The following is a 20,067-nucleotide window of genomic DNA, read 5'->3' on the forward strand; positions in this document are numbered from 1 at the left end:
AAGGATGTATTCACAGCTGCTAAATTGGTGAGCCCATCCATTCCTTTCACCTGCCAGGCACAGAGCGGGTTACATTTTTGTCATTATGGCAGTGAGTCTGCATGTTTACCGGGTCTGTGTGAAGCATAAGCATCTGAAAAGCAGGGAGAATTAAGCTAATTATATTCCAATTAAGCCAATAATTATCTCATACAGATAATTCTAAGCCAGGATTAACTAAAAACCTGTAGAAATCAGGATTGTGGATCCCTGTTTTATATTGTGTCAAGGGCCAGACGCAGCTGTGATATAATAAAACATAATCATGTATTATTCTTTGTGTAGTGTCTTTTCTCCTTAAAATATGGTAACAATACATGAATACATGGTTTGTATTACACAGATTGAACATCACATGTTTAATCTTTCAAGTTTTTCCATGCTGGAAAAAAATTCACACAACAAACTCCAACGCCAAATTTTCTGCTAGTTTGCTTCCGATTTTCATCTTGCAGCTCATCTTGAGACCAGCAGAGGGCGTGCTAGAAGCTGCAGTGGATTCAATGCCGCAAGGGCGATGAGAAAACAGCTATTGGTAAATTCTCTTTTTTTCCAATTCGGGCAAGCGCAGAGTTTAGTGAATAAGGTTTGAGCCAGCAAGCATCATCTTCAAGTTTCAACTTACCCTGTTAGCAACTTACAATGACTTACTGGGTCAGGTAATTGGTATGTGAGATATATTTAAGTGCGCATGCACACGCACAATTCGATTCAGTCCAGGTGAGGATAATACAGTATTAGCAACAAGAGGCAGGGTGCACATATTGTGAAGGAAACGGTAAAGGTTAATTCAAGCACAGAAAAGTAGGGGGGGGGGGAAGGCTCAACGTTATGGCTGTTTCTAGCAGTAACGCATCATGCCTGTAGAAGACACGAAAGCAGAAACTTTGTATTTTTCCGTTTTTACTTTTCATCATGTAACTAACTTCTTTGCTCCTCTGCAGCCCACACGGTGACACAGATCCCGACTCACACCTCATATATCAAAATGATGCTTTACAAAAGCTTGGCAGTTCTTAGTATCAAGGGCAATAACTTTCTTGAAATAAAAAATGGTTGCTGTGTTTGCCTTTTAAAAATGGCCTAAAGGTTTCTATTGAAATATCGCAATTCTCTATTATAACCCATAGGTTTCTATGGAGAATTGGGACGTTTCCATGGAAACTTATGTGCCATCTGTACAGTATTCTATTAAGGGTACCAAACTCTAGAGAAGGTTGTATCTCTGAAAAAGGCCTCAGGCATTACATAAAAAATCACGTTTTATCAATTATACCAATCAATTTCTCATACTCTGACAATTCAGTTGAATCAGACGAAGGCTGTGTGATGAAACGGACTCTCAGACTGCTTCAGCGAACAGGGACAATGAGTCCTGCTGGTGTGATGTCATGTGGTAGAAACCGGAAGGATTTGAAGCACAGTAAGCTTGCATAAGCCCAGAGCTTTCAGACTTAAGAACTGAAAATCCATCTGTCTCCTTCTGTCACCGCCTCACAGGCCCGCAGGCATCGAGTCTAGGGAAAAGCCAGATCATTCGTCTGTCGGCACTACTCTGTCATTTCGAGCTCTTCATTCAACGTTTCTGCACAGAGCAACGCCAGGACTCTAATTCCTGGAGTGCGATGTTGTTTTCTGGGATGACTTGTGAGCTGTCAGTATAAAGTAGTCCATATGTCACCCACTGTACTCCCAGCATGCATTAAAATGTCTGGGTTAGTTTCCTCTATTGAAGCTGTCACTATTAACACCTAGCCTTGCCACAGATACACAAATGAGTAACAAAAGACTGAAGTGGTTAAATCCAGTTATAATATAATTTTCATGACCCTCACGTGTGCCTGGTACTGTAGGTGCACTGCCACTGCTGCAAATTTAAATGAATAAAGGTGTCTCTGCGTTGCAAATCCCTTCATACTACGCTTGGCAAAACAGCTCATCACTGCCTTTATAAATCATGGCAGAGTGTGATCTGATCGTGATCTATTGGCACCAGGGTGTGGTCTAGCTGAAGTAATTCTGATGTGGTCAAAGTCTTAGGCACTTTCTGTTCTTATATGCATGTTCTCATTGACCAATCACTCGATGTTTTATTTTCTATCACAGTATCACAAAGGTTTGACACAGAGGGTATTCCAAAACACTACGATATCATTGATAGCTTGAATCTGACCAAACTAGTTCTACTTTTGTCTTTTCATTATTTGCAGAGCTGTTCAGACACTTCCAGGAAAAAAAAAACATTTCTTTTTATGTTATGCGTTTGTTGGCATTTATTATAAATCGGTCTTTTTCTTGTAGCCTGTGTTGGGCACTAGGCGCACTCTGCTTCTGAGGTACACTTGGGATCGTCGGGCCTCTACCATAGAAAAAGCAGCTTTCCGATAATGAAAGGATTAATGGGTGGAATTTTACTTGCCTTGAAGAAAATATATCCAATTTCTTGAGTCATTTCAGCCTGAGATGAAAACAAACTGCACAGCAGCCAGAAACTGACAAAAGGTCACCATGGCTGAATTGGATTAGCCATAATGAATATCATGTGTTTTATTCACTAGCCCTGGTGAATAAAGCTATAGACAAGGCTATGTGTTGTTAAGTGTGCAGAGCACAGACTTTAAGAAAATGCTTTTGGTAAATAAGGCAATGAAATGCTAATAATTTCTAGGACAAGATATGCTTTTGCAGAGGTGGGTTTCCACTCTGCACACCAGATTTTGCTAATACATCTTTCAGCTGCTTTGTTTTTGTGTGTTAACCACGAAAGCACTCCGCATTGCAACTCAGTGTCACAATGCAATAACCTTGGTGTCTGACCACTCCCTGAAAGAGGGACTCTGCATTCTGTTAGAGCTGGAGAACGCCCATCAACATCCTCGCAACTGGAAATGGAAAATCTGTTTCTTTGCCAGGCTGAAGACACCTAACACTTGTGTACAAGGATCCTTTTGGTTGTCCAGAAACAAATATCTGCAGGACGTTTGACGTTTGAAATGTGCAGTGAACCACTCTGAACAAGGATCACATCAGTCTAGAGACCTGTCTGTTTAATCTTGCTCCTGCTCAAGTACTATACATTACCTTTGAACAGGACTCCCCCTTAATGTTAATCAGAGTGGTCTTAATTATTATTGTCATGGGCAATTATGGTCACCTCTGACAGGCCCAGCAGGAACCAAGGTTTCTGCTGCACATTTACAGCTTTCCAAGTTTCAAGGGGGTAAGGGGGTTTGCTAGCTGCAATAGCAAAGCTCTCAGGGCTGTGTAGTACACAATGCAGTGAAAAAGTCCTGAAATCAGAACAATATAGGCTTCTGAAATCATATCTGAAAGGATGTGGGTTCAAAGCCTGGGTGATGCTGTACTGTCGAGCAAGGACCTTCAATGACATTGCTTCTGTAAAATGCTGTTGTGAAAGTGGGTGTAAATATAAATTGCTTTGTATATAAGCATCAGTCACATACAGTATACCAACATTTCCCTCGACGTTGGTATTTTGGTACAGATGGTATTTTCAGTACCAGCCGCATGCAAATAGTATACTGTGATAGAGGAATTATGCTGGCACATATGCGTACCGCAAAACATATTCAATGCATCAAAATATTGCTTTTTGTTTGGAATCACACCAGCACAGAGCTCCGAAGAAATAAGAGAAAAATAACTAGTCTTCTGCAAATAAAGAAAAAATACATGAGAGTAACAGACCTAAACATATTTTAGGACGTGGTTCACAGTTATGGAAAGAAGCATGAATATTCACAAGACGATGTGTTCCCACAGCTCTGAGCTCAGCGCCGTGACTAACCGCACTAAGAGCACAAACAGCGCAGTCTCCCATACCAGACAGCGCAGTCTGCGCATGCTCAGCACAGGCCATGTGAAAGGGGCGGGGCAGGAGTTCGGAGAGGGGCGTAGTACTGCGCATGTGTGGTTCTGCGTTGACAGGCAGGAAGGTTGTTGGCGAGCTGGAAGCGACGGTGGAGACCGGGGAGGCAGGTAGGGATATTTTAGCGCTGTTTTACATGCATACAGAAAGAAAATAATAAACCTGACGCCTGAAAAACACTGCTCTGTCTTTGTCTTTGTCTGAGTTGTCTCAGCTGGTTTTATGATGCTGTTGTGCGCGTCTGGAGGTCCTGAAGGAAATACACAGTATTCTGTGGTCACTGTCTGCAGGTACAAAAGACATTTTCGTGTCCTGTTTATTTGCACATTCTGTAGAAATTTCATATTTCTACACCCACTGTCTTGCATGGTCATTTAGATTCACCGTGAGCCTTAACTTACATCCATTAGAGTTTTGCTTTATTTTGGACGCTTTGCTGCTGTAGACTTGTCGTTTGAATGTCGCGAGTGGATCGTTTAAAGACCACTACAGATAGCCAAAAACAGAACAGATGTGCATTTCCCTGGGTTTATCTGAAAATGTTTCTGCTTGAATTCCCTTGGCGAGAACTGATTCTTGTGCAGGCAGTGACCTGTGTGCACTTTAATGCGCTCTGTCGTTATCTTTTTATGTAGGTAGAAGAGCCCAGCATCAAAACCGCGGCTCTATTCTGTTTTCATTGCAGACGCGACTGTAGCCTGTATAATTGTAGTCACTGTGGTCTTCTAGATTCAAGTGCATCCCTGATCACAGCAGCGCCCGTGTGTCCTCTCTCGACCCTCGGCCGGAGGAGCATAACTTTGTCTGAGACCATTGGGTTGACTTCAGTTTCTTGTCGGTCAAGGATGAAGCTTTAGGAAAGTTCGTCACCCTTAACAGACGGGATTTTTGGCGCTGTCATTTCAATGGCTTTTAGGCTTCTGCTCGTTTGGATGACAATACAATAACGGCATGAATGCCTCTCAGCCTGTCCACACCTTGAGAAAAGCTCCTTTCACCTCAGCTGGTGCTGAGTGTGGCCATCCTAGCCTGTAGGAGCCTCAGCTTTACCGAACCTCTGCCCCTGCTTTTAACTGAGTAAGTGATTCTACTTAAAAACCCCTATCCCCTTACAAACATACAGCCAACACACCTGCTTGTCTCTATCTCCAGTTAATGGCTGGCATTGTTCTGTCTCATTAATCCTGGTAATTAGGGCTGCTCCAGTCTGCGGTTGGAGTGCTGCAGGTGAGGTTGTGGATTGTATTGCATGCAGTACACGGGTACTGATTCCCACACTGATAAAGTGCCTGTTGACTATTAGTAAGCTCAAGTCCTCTTGCATTGTAATCCTACTTTACTTTGCTGCTGCAGGCTTTCCTCAGGAAGGTGGATACCAGGACCTCTGCTTTAGTGCAGTAGAGTTAAGTCCTGTTGCACGATCTGATTACTCAATTAAAGCATCGGGGCTGAGCTGTGAGATTGGCGACCCAGCTATAGTGTTTGTCAGGCTGTGCAGTATCAGGTTATTTTGTGCTTGGCTGCAGAACAGATAGACTTGACCCATCGCAGTGGATAGCTACAGGCATCTAAAAATGTTGCTGCTGTAACAGAAGTTACTTAAACGCATCATGCACGGGAGGAAGCACAAAACGGAGCAAACACAAACACCACAGTGCCTGCTGAATTTGCCTGAATCTACGGAACCTGATACCTGAACTCAGTTATGTACACAATGAATGTAGTGAAACTGTAATGGGGAAGGAAACCAGGTTATTACTCATTTTAACATGTAGGCTACTTCAGTTCAGTTTATTGTCATGCACAAGTGCAATGAAATGCTTATTTGCATATATGCTCTAATACAAAGACATTAAGGTAACACCAAAATACATACAGACTTTTTTGGTATAATCACAAAAGGCTAGGCTGTATGTTTTTCACTGCATTGAATATGCCATTCTATCCTGGTGTAGGCCATGGTGAATCAATTTTTGACGTCTGATCAGCAGATAAGGGCTAAATGTTTCATTTGTTTGTTTCAACAGCAGTGCCTCCACTCCAGAACATAAAGACGTCATCAGGCACTTGGCCTCCATCTGCCCCTTGTGTCTTGTGTATCTTGTGTGCTGTAGAGTTACAGTTCTTTTCTGTTGACAGTCCCTGTTGGTTCAACCATATCGAGGTTCCTCAGGGTTTCATTTTCCCAGTTCTTAGAAAAGTTTGAGCGCAGCGCGTGCTTGGCCGCCCTGTTGTTTGATGTGCGGTGGGTTATCAGAAGATTAAATTACAAAATCTTATTAATCTGATTAGGATAACTCAGTAATGCTGTTCTGCTCCAGGCTGGTGGCCACCGATGAGCTGCTGGTGGAGAACCTGGTGTAGACAGAGGCTCTGGGGTGACTGGACGGAGGCTGACGAGACTGGAAAACCGAGCTCTAGGCCTGAAGGAGAGTATTTCTGGATTTGAAGCTGCAGAATCTGGAGACAGTCGATACAGAGCAGGCAGTGACAGTAGAGAAGGCACCGTGTCCCAGGTGATGAAACCAAGCTGGTTTTGGAAGAAATGAACAATTTGGGAGACGGCTTTGGGAAGAGCTGGAAGTGCGGAAAAGCGGTTTTAACTCCCCTGTCGTGCTGGTTGAAGGCCGACAGTTCAGGAGGCTTTTCTGCCTGGAAGTTTTTGAATGTGAAGAACTATTACTTCTGTCCATGTCGGCATTCCTGTAATGCCCCTTCATGTACAGATCGCATTTTGAAAGTGAAGTTGTGAAAAAAATTGTTATTACAGATACCCGTGTAGCCTATCACAGACAGTGAAGGGCATGTGGAGACATGGGCTAATATGTACTGCATGATCTTTGATTCAGAGGCATGTGCTTTCAGAATAGTAAGAATATCAATAGTGGTGTTAGTGTGCCTGGTTGCAAATTTCAAATGAACTTTAAACCTCATTCTCGAGGGTAATGGTTAATCTGTCTGGCCTACTCAAGGTGTGTTTATGGACGGCAAAGCCCCATATTGACTGTAGAGTGCTCCTTAACAGACAGAAAGGGAGTAGTTTATAAATTGATAGAATCATGTGATGTGAACACAGCATTCTGTTCTGACTTCATTATGGGTGAGAAAACTTTTTAAAGCCAGTACAGCACAGGTTATGTTTTTTTACAACAATTTTCTGGGTTAAATCTTCCTCCTGACCCTCACGTCCATAAAAGAATGTAGAAAAATGCATAAACGTGCCTGAAAGCTCGACTTTGACGCGGATATGTGTGTCCTGTGTCATTTCTTTTCATGTCTTGTCTCGTGTTGCAGTGTCTCTTAATTGTGCAGGCTCTTTCTGCCAAAACCACTGGCCTTCCTGACAGGACTTGGTTTGGGCAGAAAAACAGAAAACAACAGCGCGAAGCAGAGGGACACTAGATTTCATATGTGATGGGCTTTGCTATCGTATCAGCCCTGTAGGAAGTGATCCCTACTCGAACACAGTTACTGTAGCTGTGCTGTGATAGATGGCACTGATATTTTGCACTCAGGGTTTTGTCAGAGGTAAGAGCCTTCCACGGCTTTGTCCATTGATGTGATTTGTGCTTCTTTATTCTCCCTCTTATGTCTCAGAGTGAACACCATGCTCGTCTCTTAAGCACGCCTTAATCAGACACCCGGAGATCATCCCTGGCCACCCTGCGCTGAGGCTGAGATGGCTGACGTGGAATATGAGCACTTTGTGGACTGGGACAAGATGGGAGAGCTGGCACAGAGTGGCGGCCCCAGCAAACTGGACTGCAGAGACCTCGGGGATCTGAAGCAGGCGGCCAGGCAGGGCCTCTGGTCCAAGAGCCACAGGCTGCGGGCGCAGGTCTACCAGCAGCTGATCAAGGCCATCCCCTGCCGCACCGTCACCCCTGACGCCGAAGTGTACCGCGACATCGTCGGAAAGGTGGTGGGCAAGAGGGCCCCCGCCACCCTGCCTCTGCCCGAGTTTGTGGACGGCAGCCCCGTGCCCAAGCTCTGCCTGAACGCCGAGGGCGTGGCGGCCGCCCACAAGATCATCGCCTGCGTCGCGAGCCAGTTCCCGGATATCTCCTACTGCCCCGCGCTGCCCGCCGCGGTGGCCCTCCTGCTCCACTTCAGCCGGGACGAGGCCGACTGCTTCGAGAAGATCTGCCGGATCCTGGCCTGCAACGAGCCGGGCCGGCGCCTGCTGGACCAGACCTTCCTGGCCTACGAGTCGTCCTGCATGACCTTCGGCGACCTGGCCAACAAGTACTGCCCCAGCGCCCACAGGCTGATCGTGGCCGCCGCCTCCCAGGACGTGATGGAGGTCTACTCGGACTGGCTGCGCTGGGTGTTCGGGGATCTGCCCCTGGCGCACGCCGCCAGGGTCCTGGACGTCTTCCTGGTGGAGGGCTACAAGGTCCTGTTCCGCGTGGCGCTGGCCCTGCTCAAGTTCTTCCGCAGGGTGAGGTCGGGCCCGCCGCAGGAAGCGGGCGACATCCGGGGTGAGATCCGGGCCTTCGCCAGGGGCATCGGCTCCTGCGTCTCCCCGGACAAGCTCCTGGAGAAGGCCTTCGCCATCCGCCTCTTCAGCCGCAAGGAGATCCGGCTGCTGCAGCTGGCCAACGAGAAGTCTCTCCAGCAGAAGGGCATCACCGTCAAGCAGAAAAGGTATCTCGGGCGCAGAGGACACCGTGTCTCCAGAGACCGTTTCCTGCCGTGCCCATTGTTCTCCTAACTCAGAAACCACGAAAGTTCCAGTTCAGTGTATTCTGTCAGACGCACCAGTGCAACGCAGTGCGGATTTGCACGTGTGCTCCAACACAAAGACATCGAGGAAACGGCACAACCTAAACACAGAACAGCAGCAGCAGCAGAGGCAACAACACCAAACTTAACATACAACTTAAGTCGGTACAAGCAGTGTGAAAACAAAAGACCGGCAGTGTGAGTCAGTGGTAGAGGTAGAGTTCAGTAATCTGACAGCTTGCAGGAAGAAACTGCTTCTGAATCTAGGATTGTCAGTGAAATCCTGAAGGCGTTTCTTTCGACTCTTGGCAGCGTTCTGTTCTCGTTTGCGATAGATGTGTGCAGAAAACAGCTTTGCTCTTTATGCCTGTGCCTGTGGCTTTTTTACACTTCTTGTTTCGTTCTGCTGCACCAACACTTTCTGCACGCGCATATTCTATGCTGTCACACAAGCATTGTTTCTTTGCTTTTGGCACCCTGATAAAGCTTCTGGTCTCTTTCTGTCTCCCTTCCTCTGTCATTTTTTTTTCTCTCTTCACGTGGGATCTGCAACCCTTTCCTAACTTCTTGGGCCACGCAGGAGGTAGGTGTGGGCTACTTTCGTTCTCTTGGGAGAGGGGTTCTTCAAACACTTTAAAGCCTTAAAAAGGGACTGTCTGCGTAGATTCCCATTAGTAACATCTGCAAAATCAGCATTCCCTTCCTCGTAGTCACTTTTTGCATTCAATTTAAGCAGCAAACCGTGGAACATGCAAGACATTCCAAATAAAACTGGAAAAAACATTATACCCCAACTTTTCTATGACACAGGTAAACAAAAGCGGTTAATAGAATTGTCATCAAAGTACAATGACATGCATTAGATCATCGGTGGGTAAGGATGTTGAATCCGTGCACATCAGGACCATTATATTTAATTCAAATTAGGAGTCATAACATCATAACATTGGGGTGAAAGCCAGATCGGAGCTGGGGGTCTAAGGTGCTTCCCTGTCTTCTCCAGGCAGAACGTCCACCTGGCGGTGAACCCAGAGACCTTCAGCTCGGAGATCGTGAGCGCCAAGGAGATGCGAGACATCTGGGCCTGGGTCCCTGAGCGCTTCGCCCTCTGCCAGCCCCACCTGCTGTTCACCACCGCGGAGCACGGCTGCAGCCTCAACAGGTGCGAGCACGGGGCATATTTTAAGCATTTTTTTTTTATGTTTCCCTGAAATCTGTAAACCTTTCCTTCCTAAGGCTGTCGTTTTTATAACGGAGGCTTTAATGGCAGCTTGATTTCCCGCACGGCATGCGGTTTAAATGATGAGGAGCATTTCTGATGAATTGCAGCATAACAGAGTTACAGCTGCAATAAACTGCATGTGCAGACGCTTCCCATGCTCTGTACTGTGCGTCACTGTCGTGGATAGCTTCATCAGCCCATCTCTGCGTCCCCCTACTTATTGTATTGTATCTGCACTGCCCTGCTGGGATTCTTAAACCTGCTCCTGGTTAGCAAAATCCTACTGCAGGAATCACCTTGTCCAGTCCCGGAGAGCCCCGGTTCTGTAGCTCTCCAGGACCAGGATTGGAGACCTGTGTCCCCCTGGAACTTCGAACTCTAGATGTGACAAATGCCGGCTTGTTTTGTGCCTTAATTATTATGTGTGAGCTGGGTTCAGCCGCTGCCGGAGCCTGGCGGTCTCTTGTCGTGCATCAGTGCCCCTCCCCACTCGGTGAGTCCTCACCTCCCCTCCACTGCACTTTCTCCTCAGGTTCTACTCTCACTGCGAGGGCCACGAGCCGACTCTCCTGCTCATCCGAACCACCGATGGAGAGGTGAGCCAGCGCTCGGACCTGCTCCTCCTCCTCGGGCTGTGCCCCGGTCATTGCAGTCCGCACACACAGTTACTATGTACTGGTGGCATTTACGTATCTCTCTCTTGCTCTGTGGGCTGTGTTAATGATATTAGTAATAATTGCTTACACTTATATAGCACTTTTCTGAACACTCCACTCAAAGCTCTTTCCAATGGGGATCCCCTCCACCACCACCAGTGTGCAGCCCCACCTGGATGATGCAACAGCAGCCATAGTGCGCCAGTACACTCCCCACACACCAGCTATCAGAGTGATGAAGCCAGTTCAGAGATGGGGATTATTAGGAGGCCATGATTAGTAAAGACCAATCGGAAATTTGGCCAGGACACCGGTGTTACACCCCTACTCTTTTCGAGGAACATCCTGGGATTTTTAATACCACAGTGTCAGGACTTCGGTTTTATGTCTCATCCAAAGGACGGCGCATTTTTTACAGTTTAGTGTCCCTGTCACTATACTGGGGCTAAGAGACCCACAGAGACCACAGGGTGAGCCTGCTGACCCCACTAACACCTCTTCCAGCAGCAACCTTAGTTCTTCCCAGGAGGTCTCCCATCCAGGTACTGACCAGGCTCACACCTGCTGAGCTCCAGTGGGCTGCCCGGTGTGAGCTACAGGGTGATGTGATACCCCACGAGGCACTGGCGAGCAGGAATGAGAACTGGATCGCTTTCAAAACCGACCCAGCAGCCATACCCGACGATGGCGCAGAACTGTACGCCATCATGTCCAATCCCCTACCACCTTCTGTGCCATTGAGCAGAAAGCAGTTGAGAAATTGAGCCCAAACTCTCTTCTCCGCACACATGCTGGAAGTGAATCTCCTTCACGTGCGGCCTAGTTCTGCTCTTGAGGTTTTATCACAGACAGCGGGGAGAGAGTTACCTTATCAGTAGCTGAAAGTCACCGACATAAGCCTGCTAGCAATCGGACAGTGTCCAGCTCTAAGCGCTGTAGCTGTCATTGTAACGTGATGTCAGACCTGTTCATGCCTATTGCAGCTACACAGTATCATCACAGGAACAGTCAACAGAATGATTAGTGTGAGTCATTGTCTTCTGCATTTTTATGAGCTTTAACATCCAACTGACTCAGCTGAAAGGAGACTGTCTTGGGTCCCAGAGCCTCAGACACACCGGCACGAGCAGGCACCCACCCTGTGGGTGAGCTCGGGATCGGGGAGACCCGAGGGAGGGGTGGCACAGTGCTCTAACAGCGGGGCCTTGTCCTCCCCGTGCCCAGGTGTGTGGCGCCTACCTGTCCACCGACTGGGAGGAGCGCAGGCGTGGAGGGGGCAAGCTGAGCTTCTTCGGCACCGGGGAGTGCTTCGTCTTCAGGGTGGGTCCCGCCTTTCCCCGTCCCCGTCCTCTTGTCTGCGTCCCGTCCCGCCCGGCAGTGAGGGTCGCGTCTCAGGTCGCACAACGGAAACACATCGGCAGTCTGCAGAGCGCCTGCTCTTTTCACCCTGTATATAGGGTATATCCTAGGGCCCCAGCACTGCGAGGCAGGAATGCTGACAGGGTAGTACTCCTGATTGCTCAATGTGAAAAATAATGGCAATTTTCCAGTGATGTAGTGATTCTGGTTGACCACAAGAGGTCACTCTCATAGCCCTCTCATGGCTCTGACCACATTCCGCGTTCAAGTTCACTTTTCTTTGTCACTCCAGCCGTATACGAGTATACAGTGGAACGACATATCATTCCTCCTGGTCCATGGTAAAAAAACAGACAGAACACTGACATAGACGTTGTAGACAGGATACACAAAGTGCAGATAGTGCAAATTACAAGGCAAATGCGTAATACAATATACACAACACACTGGGGGAATTTAAACCCTGTTTCTGGAATTGGATTAGGTCCAAGTAGGTTCAAGTAGAGGGTGTGAGCATATTGTATTATGATTTGAGGTACTAAACAAACTTACAGATTTTAGATTTTCTAATCAGAATATGATATTTGATCATTTGTTAGAGAATCAACAGAGCTTGCAGAAACACAAGCTGTTAAACCTTTTTGAGCATCCCAGTACTCCTCCTGAGACTCTTTTCTAAAACAAAAGTTAGTTACAGAATGTGACGGCACATCCAGAGTTTACAGGATGATTTGTACATTTACTTTGCCGCTAAATGTATTTTTTTTAAAGTGGAGAGAAGGGTAAATCTGCTGGACAGAAGGGGGTCCCTGCACTGTGCCGATGTCAGTGAACACTGTCCAGATGGCGCAGGCTGTAACCTGAGCACTCCAAGCCCAACCTGAGCTCCCTCACACCTGTCTCAGGCAGCTGGTGCAGGGGGCGGAGCTTGCAGGGCAGATGTGTTCCCTTTATCCAATCACAGAGCACCATGGTCTGTTACCCAGTTCCCACCTCTTACCCTGCCAGCTGTCGTGTAATAAGCTGGTATTTCATGTGATAACGATGGTCACATTAAAAGATGTGTGCAAGAAAGTCAGCCAGGTATCAGTCCATTTGGTGTTTTCACCATTTAAAATTCAGACTTTATCGTTATCTCCTAGTGGGAATTTTGTTTTGTTTTTTACGGTAGACTCCAACACAACAATACAACATGACAACAGCCTTCAACATAGAGGCCAAATAATGTTTCAGGAAGTATACATGATTATTTTAGATTATTCAAAGTGAAATTAAAGAGGGATAAACAATTTGCTAAAATATTTCTGTTACAACTTAAGGCAAAGAAACTCCCCCCAGATGGAATGTTATAATTCCAAATTATAATTATATGCTATAATTCTTTAGAACACATAACTTGATTGGATTTATGCCAGTGATTTTGTTACTTATGTTCCCTATTGTCTCCAACCTATTGCATTTTTAGGACTGAATTTACCACACCAAAACAGTACACTTTTTAACAAAATATTCACAATATAAAAGTATTAAAATAGTTCTGCCCACCTTGAAGAAGCTAAACTTCCTTAGAAAAAAAGTCTCCATAAGTATTTATTTATGGTCTCTCAACATTCATCACATGTTAAATTTATTTATGGGCAGTCCCAGATATTAGTACTCATCTACAATCTGAGTGTGTGTTAGAGGGTTGGAGGGAAGGTCTAAGTTGGCTTTTTTCATAATTCCATCCTTCGCAACCAGAGTGGCAAATTCTCTGCAGATGTACTGTAGAAATGCAAAGTATTATTAGGAAAATCATTCGTCTATCAGTTGCAGTATGCTGGGTGTCCAGCAGAGGTCACTGTGTGCTGCATGCTGCTCGCACAGCTGCATGCCGGATGCACATTTGTCAAATGGTATGTATCAGGCAGCACTTCCCACCTTCCAGTTCCCTGCCTTCAAAGTCCATGTTATCTGTTCACCTCAGGATTTCCTCTCTCCCCTTCAGTCTCGCTGCTCCTCGTTTCTCTCAGCTCAAGCAGCTTTGGTCTCCTCTGCCTCTCTCCGCACAGCTGAAGCCAGAGATGGAGAGGTACGAGTGGGTCGTGATCCGTCACCCCGAGCTTGCGGCTGCTGCCCCACCCCAAAATCCGGAGACCCCAGAGGACCCCAACACCCTCCCCGCCAAGGAAGAGAGCTCTGATCCCACCGACCGCCTCTCCCCCTTCCTCTCTGCACGCCACTTCAACCTCAACACCAGAAACACCTCCATGTTCATGGCTGGCAGTCAGGAGTCGATAATCATTGGTGAGCTCTTGTCTGGATGGCACATTTTAGTTAAGCTGGTCTAATTTACTATAACTACAATAATAAGAGACGAATCAACTTGATTTTATATAGCGCCTTTAAAAGTAGCTTCTCAAGGCGCTTAACAGTAAAGGGGGGGGGGGGGGGAAGGAGGGTTTACAAGGAACATTAGCACAATTAAAAATAAGGGTTTAGAACACAGTAGGAGGTACTGAAAACCCGCATAGACCTGACAAAATTTCTGACCTGAAAACTTGGAAGTGCAGATTGAAGAGTCTACTTAGGAATCAATATTGAATGATCGGTCGACAACTCGCAAACGGGGCAAAATAATATTGTCTTCCGCTGGGGATGGGGGATTATCGGAGGCCGAGAAGAGCAGTTTCCCCTCATTTCAAACTGTTATCTAACGCACAATGCCTTTGCACTCATTTATACAGCTTGTATTGAGTGGACGAGTGCAGGTGAAGCACCTTCTTCAAGGGTGCAGCTGCAGTATCTCCCCTGGGATTTGAGCTCACAACCTTCTAGTTATGAGGCCAGAACTTTGATTGTTGCAAGTTTTCACTTGCATAAGATAATCACCCCAATAGTAGGTATCCACTTCTACTTCCATGCCTATAGTCTGCTTTGTATACCATAGGGCCATTGTGACTCCATACAAACTGCTGGGTGTTTTTTGACAGCTGTTCTGTTTTGTATGCCAAGGTTTGTCATTTTGATCTGATTAGGGTCTGCATTTTTTAATGTATTTTAGAATTTGATCTATTTGTAAAATGAATGTTTAATATAAGTAAATATAAATGTTCATAATTAGATTCGAATGGAGATTTTTTTCCTGAATGCTCAAATTAAATTAGACCGATGCAATACATTTGATTAAACAGTGCACGTGTATAATTGCCAGTTCTAAGTAGTTCTGTTGCGTACAACAGGACATTTCCTGACTCGGCAATAAGATTATTTCCACAGATGACTTCAAAAATATTACTGTATGTTAGCAATTCTAAAAACAAAGGAACTGGTTCGACAACCGGTGAAACAGATTTGAAATCCAGCCAGAAGCATTAATTCAATGAAGTGCAATAATTTAAAGATGTTAAATGCCGATTACAGAAATTCAATTACATGTTTTAAAAAGTTATGCCTAAAATTATTTTTGTAGTTTTTTTTTTAATCGCTGGTATTAATCTGCATTTGATTTTATTGTAAACTGTATTACAACTATCTTACAGTCTGTAACTTCCATTTTCTTAAAACCCACAAAGGTCAGTTTATTGTTTTAAAAGGAACTGAAATACAGGCCAGAGAATTGCCAGTTAATGTAGAGTGTGAACAGTTTAACTGTTTATAGAAAAACGAATGCCAAACTCTTCCAGCCACTAGACCTCGCTGTTGTCCCATTTTCCATCACATCCCTGGCAGACGCCAAATCGAGACTCCCCTTTCAGTTGATATATAATGGCTTTTAATTTCTTCCACACAAATAACACCACTTGTCAATTCCCAGGTGCACCTTACACGTAGTTTTCAGTTTCTCGCTGTGTGTTTGCTCTGTTTTTTTACCAGATTTATAATGAATGTATATCCCGTGTTCTTTTTGAAAGAATTTTTAAAAAATCAACTGTAGCCACTTGTCTTTAAAATGGCAGAAGGTTTTTTTTTTAAAAAGTTGTCTTAATTCACCATTGCCACGCAATCATTATTAACTTTAGAGTCCCTCTCCGATCCGTTCACCTAACCCGTTTAGAGTCCGCGTCTTCCTTCTGATCCCTCTCCCGAGACCCCCGTGCCTCTCGAGCGTCGCTGACCCCGCGCTGCTTCTCTCCTCCCAGGGGGGGGCGACGGCAACGCTCTCTACATCGACGCCGACCTGAACCACGGGCGCACGGCCCGGTGCCACACCTTCGACAACCAGCCCCTGTGCGCGGAGGCCTTCCAGATCGCCCTGTTGGAGGTCTGGGGGTTCCAGGACGCCATGGCCTCCTAGCAAGAGAGCAGAGAGAGGGAGGCCCAGTACTCGCAGGCCAGGAGCCAGCCTCACGACCTCATATCAAGGCCTGGACAGCAATCTTCCAACCCGGGATACCTGGGAATTCAGGGTTTGTTGAGGCCCTCCAGGGGTTGGGAGGGGCCCTCTGTTTACCGGTCACACTGTGCTCTCCTGTATCCGGAGAGCAGTGTGTGGCAGTAGATTTGAGAAGGCTGATAAATTCAGACACAGCACTACTGTTCTGAGACCTCTGAAGCAGAGCCCCAGAACTGCAGCGCATCGATATCTTTGTCGGAGTCGCGCTCAGTGATTGTTAACATTTCATCTGTGTTCGAGTTCGCCTCCTTTTTGTCCTCCGCTGTGTCTCAAGTTCACAGAATGACGAATGGGCAGGCCCAAGGAGACTCTGGGTTTTATCGGGCATGCCGGTTCTTCATTCCTGGTGATTCTTCAGCTCATGGGCAAAGCCCCAACATTAGCACTTCTTACTATGCAAAAAAAAAAATTTAATCACTTGCCATCATCAGAACACTCAGGGCTCATGAACCACGTGGGCAGAAGTGAATTGCATACAGTGCATATCGTACCTGTTCGAAGAAGAAAGTTTCATTTCAATGACCAGCAGTTTTGTAACAGGACTTTAAGATAAAAGCCAGTACATAGTAGGCAAGGTTTCTGCTCTGGGTCATTATATTATTTTATTTTATTTCAAGCATTATCCTTTTTTTCTTTTGCTATTGCCCTACATATCAGATACTGGGGCACCCTGTCAACACCCAGCTCTAAATCCTGCTGCACACGAGTTTTTCTGATTTATTTTGTTTTGTGTAGTGCATGACTTTATAACTCACGCCTCAGCACGATCAACTAGGATTAATGTTCCTGTGGTCGGCGCATTAAGCGATTTGACAGATTGTTACACATGAGGAGCTGGAGTGTGCTGGGCTGTATTGGGCTTTTGAAGCAAAATCGTGAAGCAGCACATGAAAACTCTAAAGCACAGATTTCTGCAGCCAGCTGCTGTCCTGCTCAACCAGTGTAAATTTGTATTAAAGGAAGCGAAGAGGGCTAAAATGAGATTATTTTAATCGTAGTTAGTTTTTGGAGTTGTGGGTTTTTCTTTCATAAATATTCTCCAGGGTGATTTGATAAATTTACAGTACAAGATCTTTCTAATTGACTCTGTGGGATCCCGCTGTCTAGATACCTGTAACTCTGTAGGCAAATTTGAGTATCAGTATCATCTCTGTTAATCCCATTTTGAAGCAGGCTGCTGGCTGCTGATTTGCAGTGCGCGTTCCCTACGTGATTCCAAACTGGTATGATTCAGTTGCAGTGGCGTGGTAATATCTGGATCGCTATACCACAACACTTAGATGCTTAATGTGCAATCTGAAACCATTTACTGCTCTTCTGCGTTCTTTTCTTCCTGTTCCGGCAGAGACGTTTGTGAAAGCCTGCAAATGCAGACATGGCTGAACTCTAACCAGCACAAATTCCTCACACCCTGTATGGATCAGCTGCTCTTAGAGCTTGTCTCATAGTAAAACACTCTTTATAAGGGTCTTTTCGTCTCACCCAACGGCTTATTTAAAACTCGGCACACTATCTTTTCTTTAAACTGCACTGCTGCAAGTTCAGTATAGTGTATGCAGTGCCCAGGCAGACTGTGCTGAGGTTAGGCAGTGACGCAGCCTGGTGTCTGTCTACAGACGAGTCAGCCTTTGTCTGATGTAGCCTCTCTTATTTCCAATGCCTAGATCAGATATCAGATCATCTCTACATTTGTTGTTTTTTTTAATCTTGAAGGTTATCTTCTTGCTTCTCTTTCTTTTGACATATCGAAGCTTTCTGCATATTTTTTTCTGATTTAAGTATGACCTGTTACCCCTAGTTTCTCCTAGCTTTTCAAAGTGACTTCTTCACGTTAAGTTATTAATCTAAGAGAGCTTCAAAGGAATACAGCCAAGAGCTTGGCCATTACCGGTTCCGTAGACATGGGCGTATACAGTGAGGATATTTGCACAGGCAAATTTGCGACAAAAAGTTAACTTGGAGATCGAGTTCTGAAGAGCCTGGTGATTGGTACAGGTGGTCGTAATTGGATATGATTGTTATCTTATATTAATGTTGTCAAATTCCAGCACTTTGAAAAATAATGCCGTGTATTTTTTTTTTAGTTGCAGTAATTCTGTGGAGAGGCCCAGGTTAGTGAAAAAGTGAAGTGTGAAAGTTTGAGTCTCTTTGTGGAAGAGGTTGAAGGGGAGGGGACCTCGCTCTCTCTCTCTCTCTCTCACTCTGCTGTTGTTTTGTGAATGATTGTTGGTGTTTATAGTAAGCAAGAGAAATGGGGAACACAACACAAGGAAAAGGTGAAAAAAATAGTATTGAATTGCACAATTCTTGATCGCATTTCTTCACTGTAAACCCTGACCGAGTCTGTTGAAAGTCAGAGTGGCAGGGCAGCTGACACAACGGGCACGCTTTTGAAACAAGGCTTAGAATCTGGTAAAACATGCAGTAGTCGTAGCACTACAGTGCCTGGTTGTTGTTGTTTCCCAGTAAGCGTTTTTCCCTGAATTTTGGCACTTAAATTTCTGTTTTTGCAGTGCTGTGGTGAAGCATCCAAAAATGGTTCTGTTCTTTGGCCATACAAACCATGTACTGGGGGAGTCTGTTCTTTAGCCAGAGCAAGCGCTCCGCTTTTCCAGCCATTTCCAGTACAACCCATTCACTGGGCTTGAATTTTCTTGAGAAAATTAGGTGTGCTACCAGCCTTTCACTTCCTGAATGGCAGTGAAGTCGGGGGCTGACTTGTATTGAATAAAAAGGCATGGCCGACTTTATCAAAAGGCATTGAAATTTGAATACCTACTGTCTTTAAGTGATACTTTCAAAGTAAAGGTATGCATAGCAGTCAGTTGCATTTTTGTGTAAAAGTGCTTATCTAGTATAGCCTAAATTTCCTTGTCATTTGTTTAATTTGGTGCTCAATAAAACATTTAAACCTGGAAGAACAGGTCTCCTATCAGTATTGTTGTTAAACCATATCTGTTTTAGTGCATTACAAAGTCCAATAACATGTCTTCTTGTGTTTTGATTAAGAGTGCAATGCATTGTGTTGTTGTATCCTGAGTAGTTTTTGTGAAATGTCTATACCAGCAGAAGGAATACCATCCTGGTTCCTCCCAGGAGCCCGGGGTTACTGTGTGACGTTCACTTTGTTGAAAAGTAATCTTTTCATTATTTTTACAGCCGAGATGTTCAGTGTTTGAAAGTAAAATCTTTAAATGTTGAAGTGTTAATTCATGAATAAAGCAGTGTTAAGTGTCCTTTCTCGTACTGCTGCAGTGAATCATTGCACACACTAAAACAGCTTGCTTGTAATGCTTCATCATCCCTGAAAATGCATATGAGCTGTGCTGAAGCAGTAGAGTGTAACCAGGAAATCTTTCTATAATATGCTTGTAGATACAGTCAGTGCCTGCAATACTGAATTACGTAATACCTCAGTGAGATAAATGTACTGTATCTCAGTCCTCAAGAAGCCCAGCTGCTTCTATGCAGTATTCCAATAATATTCCAATGATCAAATCCGGTGAGTTGGTGCTGGTTACATGATATGAATTCTAGCCAGCAGGTCCTGGCACTTTCTGAGAAGAGACTGTGCACTCCTGCCCACTGGGAGGTGTGCAGAGACAGTTAACAGGCTCTGTTGATCCGATCGGTTGAAAGAGTGTCCTACAGCAATCTGCTGAGCTGAACAGAAGCTTCACTGAATGAGAGAGACCTCTTACACGAGGTTGTGCAACTGGGGTTGTGTCACGTTAAGCAGTTCAATACTTGGCACGTTGTCCGTTCATAGTAATTCAGTGGTTTTGTATTGCGCAGGTCTTCC

General features: G+C 45.3%; 1 protein-coding gene across 1 annotated transcript; it reads left to right on the forward strand.

Moving 5' to 3' along the window:
- Positions 1 to 3,958: 3,958 nt before the first annotated feature.
- On the forward strand, positions 3,959 to 19,501 carry tbc1d24 (TBC1 domain family, member 24). The gene is made up of 7 exons (XM_088936628.1): positions 3,959 to 4,038; positions 7,526 to 8,575; positions 9,657 to 9,815; positions 10,408 to 10,471; positions 11,756 to 11,851; positions 13,942 to 14,176; positions 16,012 to 19,501. The coding sequence occupies exons 2-7, from the start codon at positions 7,608 to 7,610 to the stop codon at positions 16,164 to 16,166; spliced, it is 1,677 nt and encodes a 558-aa protein (XP_088792754.1). The 5' UTR covers positions 3,959 to 4,038; positions 7,526 to 7,607; the 3' UTR covers positions 16,167 to 19,501.
- The last annotated feature ends 566 nt before the right edge of the window (positions 19,502 to 20,067 follow it).

This window comes from Atractosteus spatula, chromosome 18 (assembly GCF_055471065.1).
Source record: "Atractosteus spatula isolate fAtrSpa1 chromosome 18, fAtrSpa1.hap1, whole genome shotgun sequence".
NCBI classification, from domain to species: domain Eukaryota; kingdom Metazoa; phylum Chordata; class Actinopteri; order Semionotiformes; family Lepisosteidae; genus Atractosteus; species Atractosteus spatula.

Bases quoted from the DNA above. Each gene is read 5' to 3' on its own strand.
- tbc1d24 (XM_088936628.1), top strand. From the start codon at position 7,608: ATGGCTGACGTGGAATATGAGCACTTTGTGGACTGGGACAAGATGGGA. The intron at 9,816-10,407 runs GTGCGAGCACGG...CTTTCTCCTCAG, and splicing joins CACGGCTGCAGCCTCAACAG to GTTCTACTCTCACTGCGAGG. The intron at 11,852-13,941 runs GTGGGTCCCGCC...CTCTCCGCACAG, and splicing joins GGGAGTGCTTCGTCTTCAGG to CTGAAGCCAGAGATGGAGAG.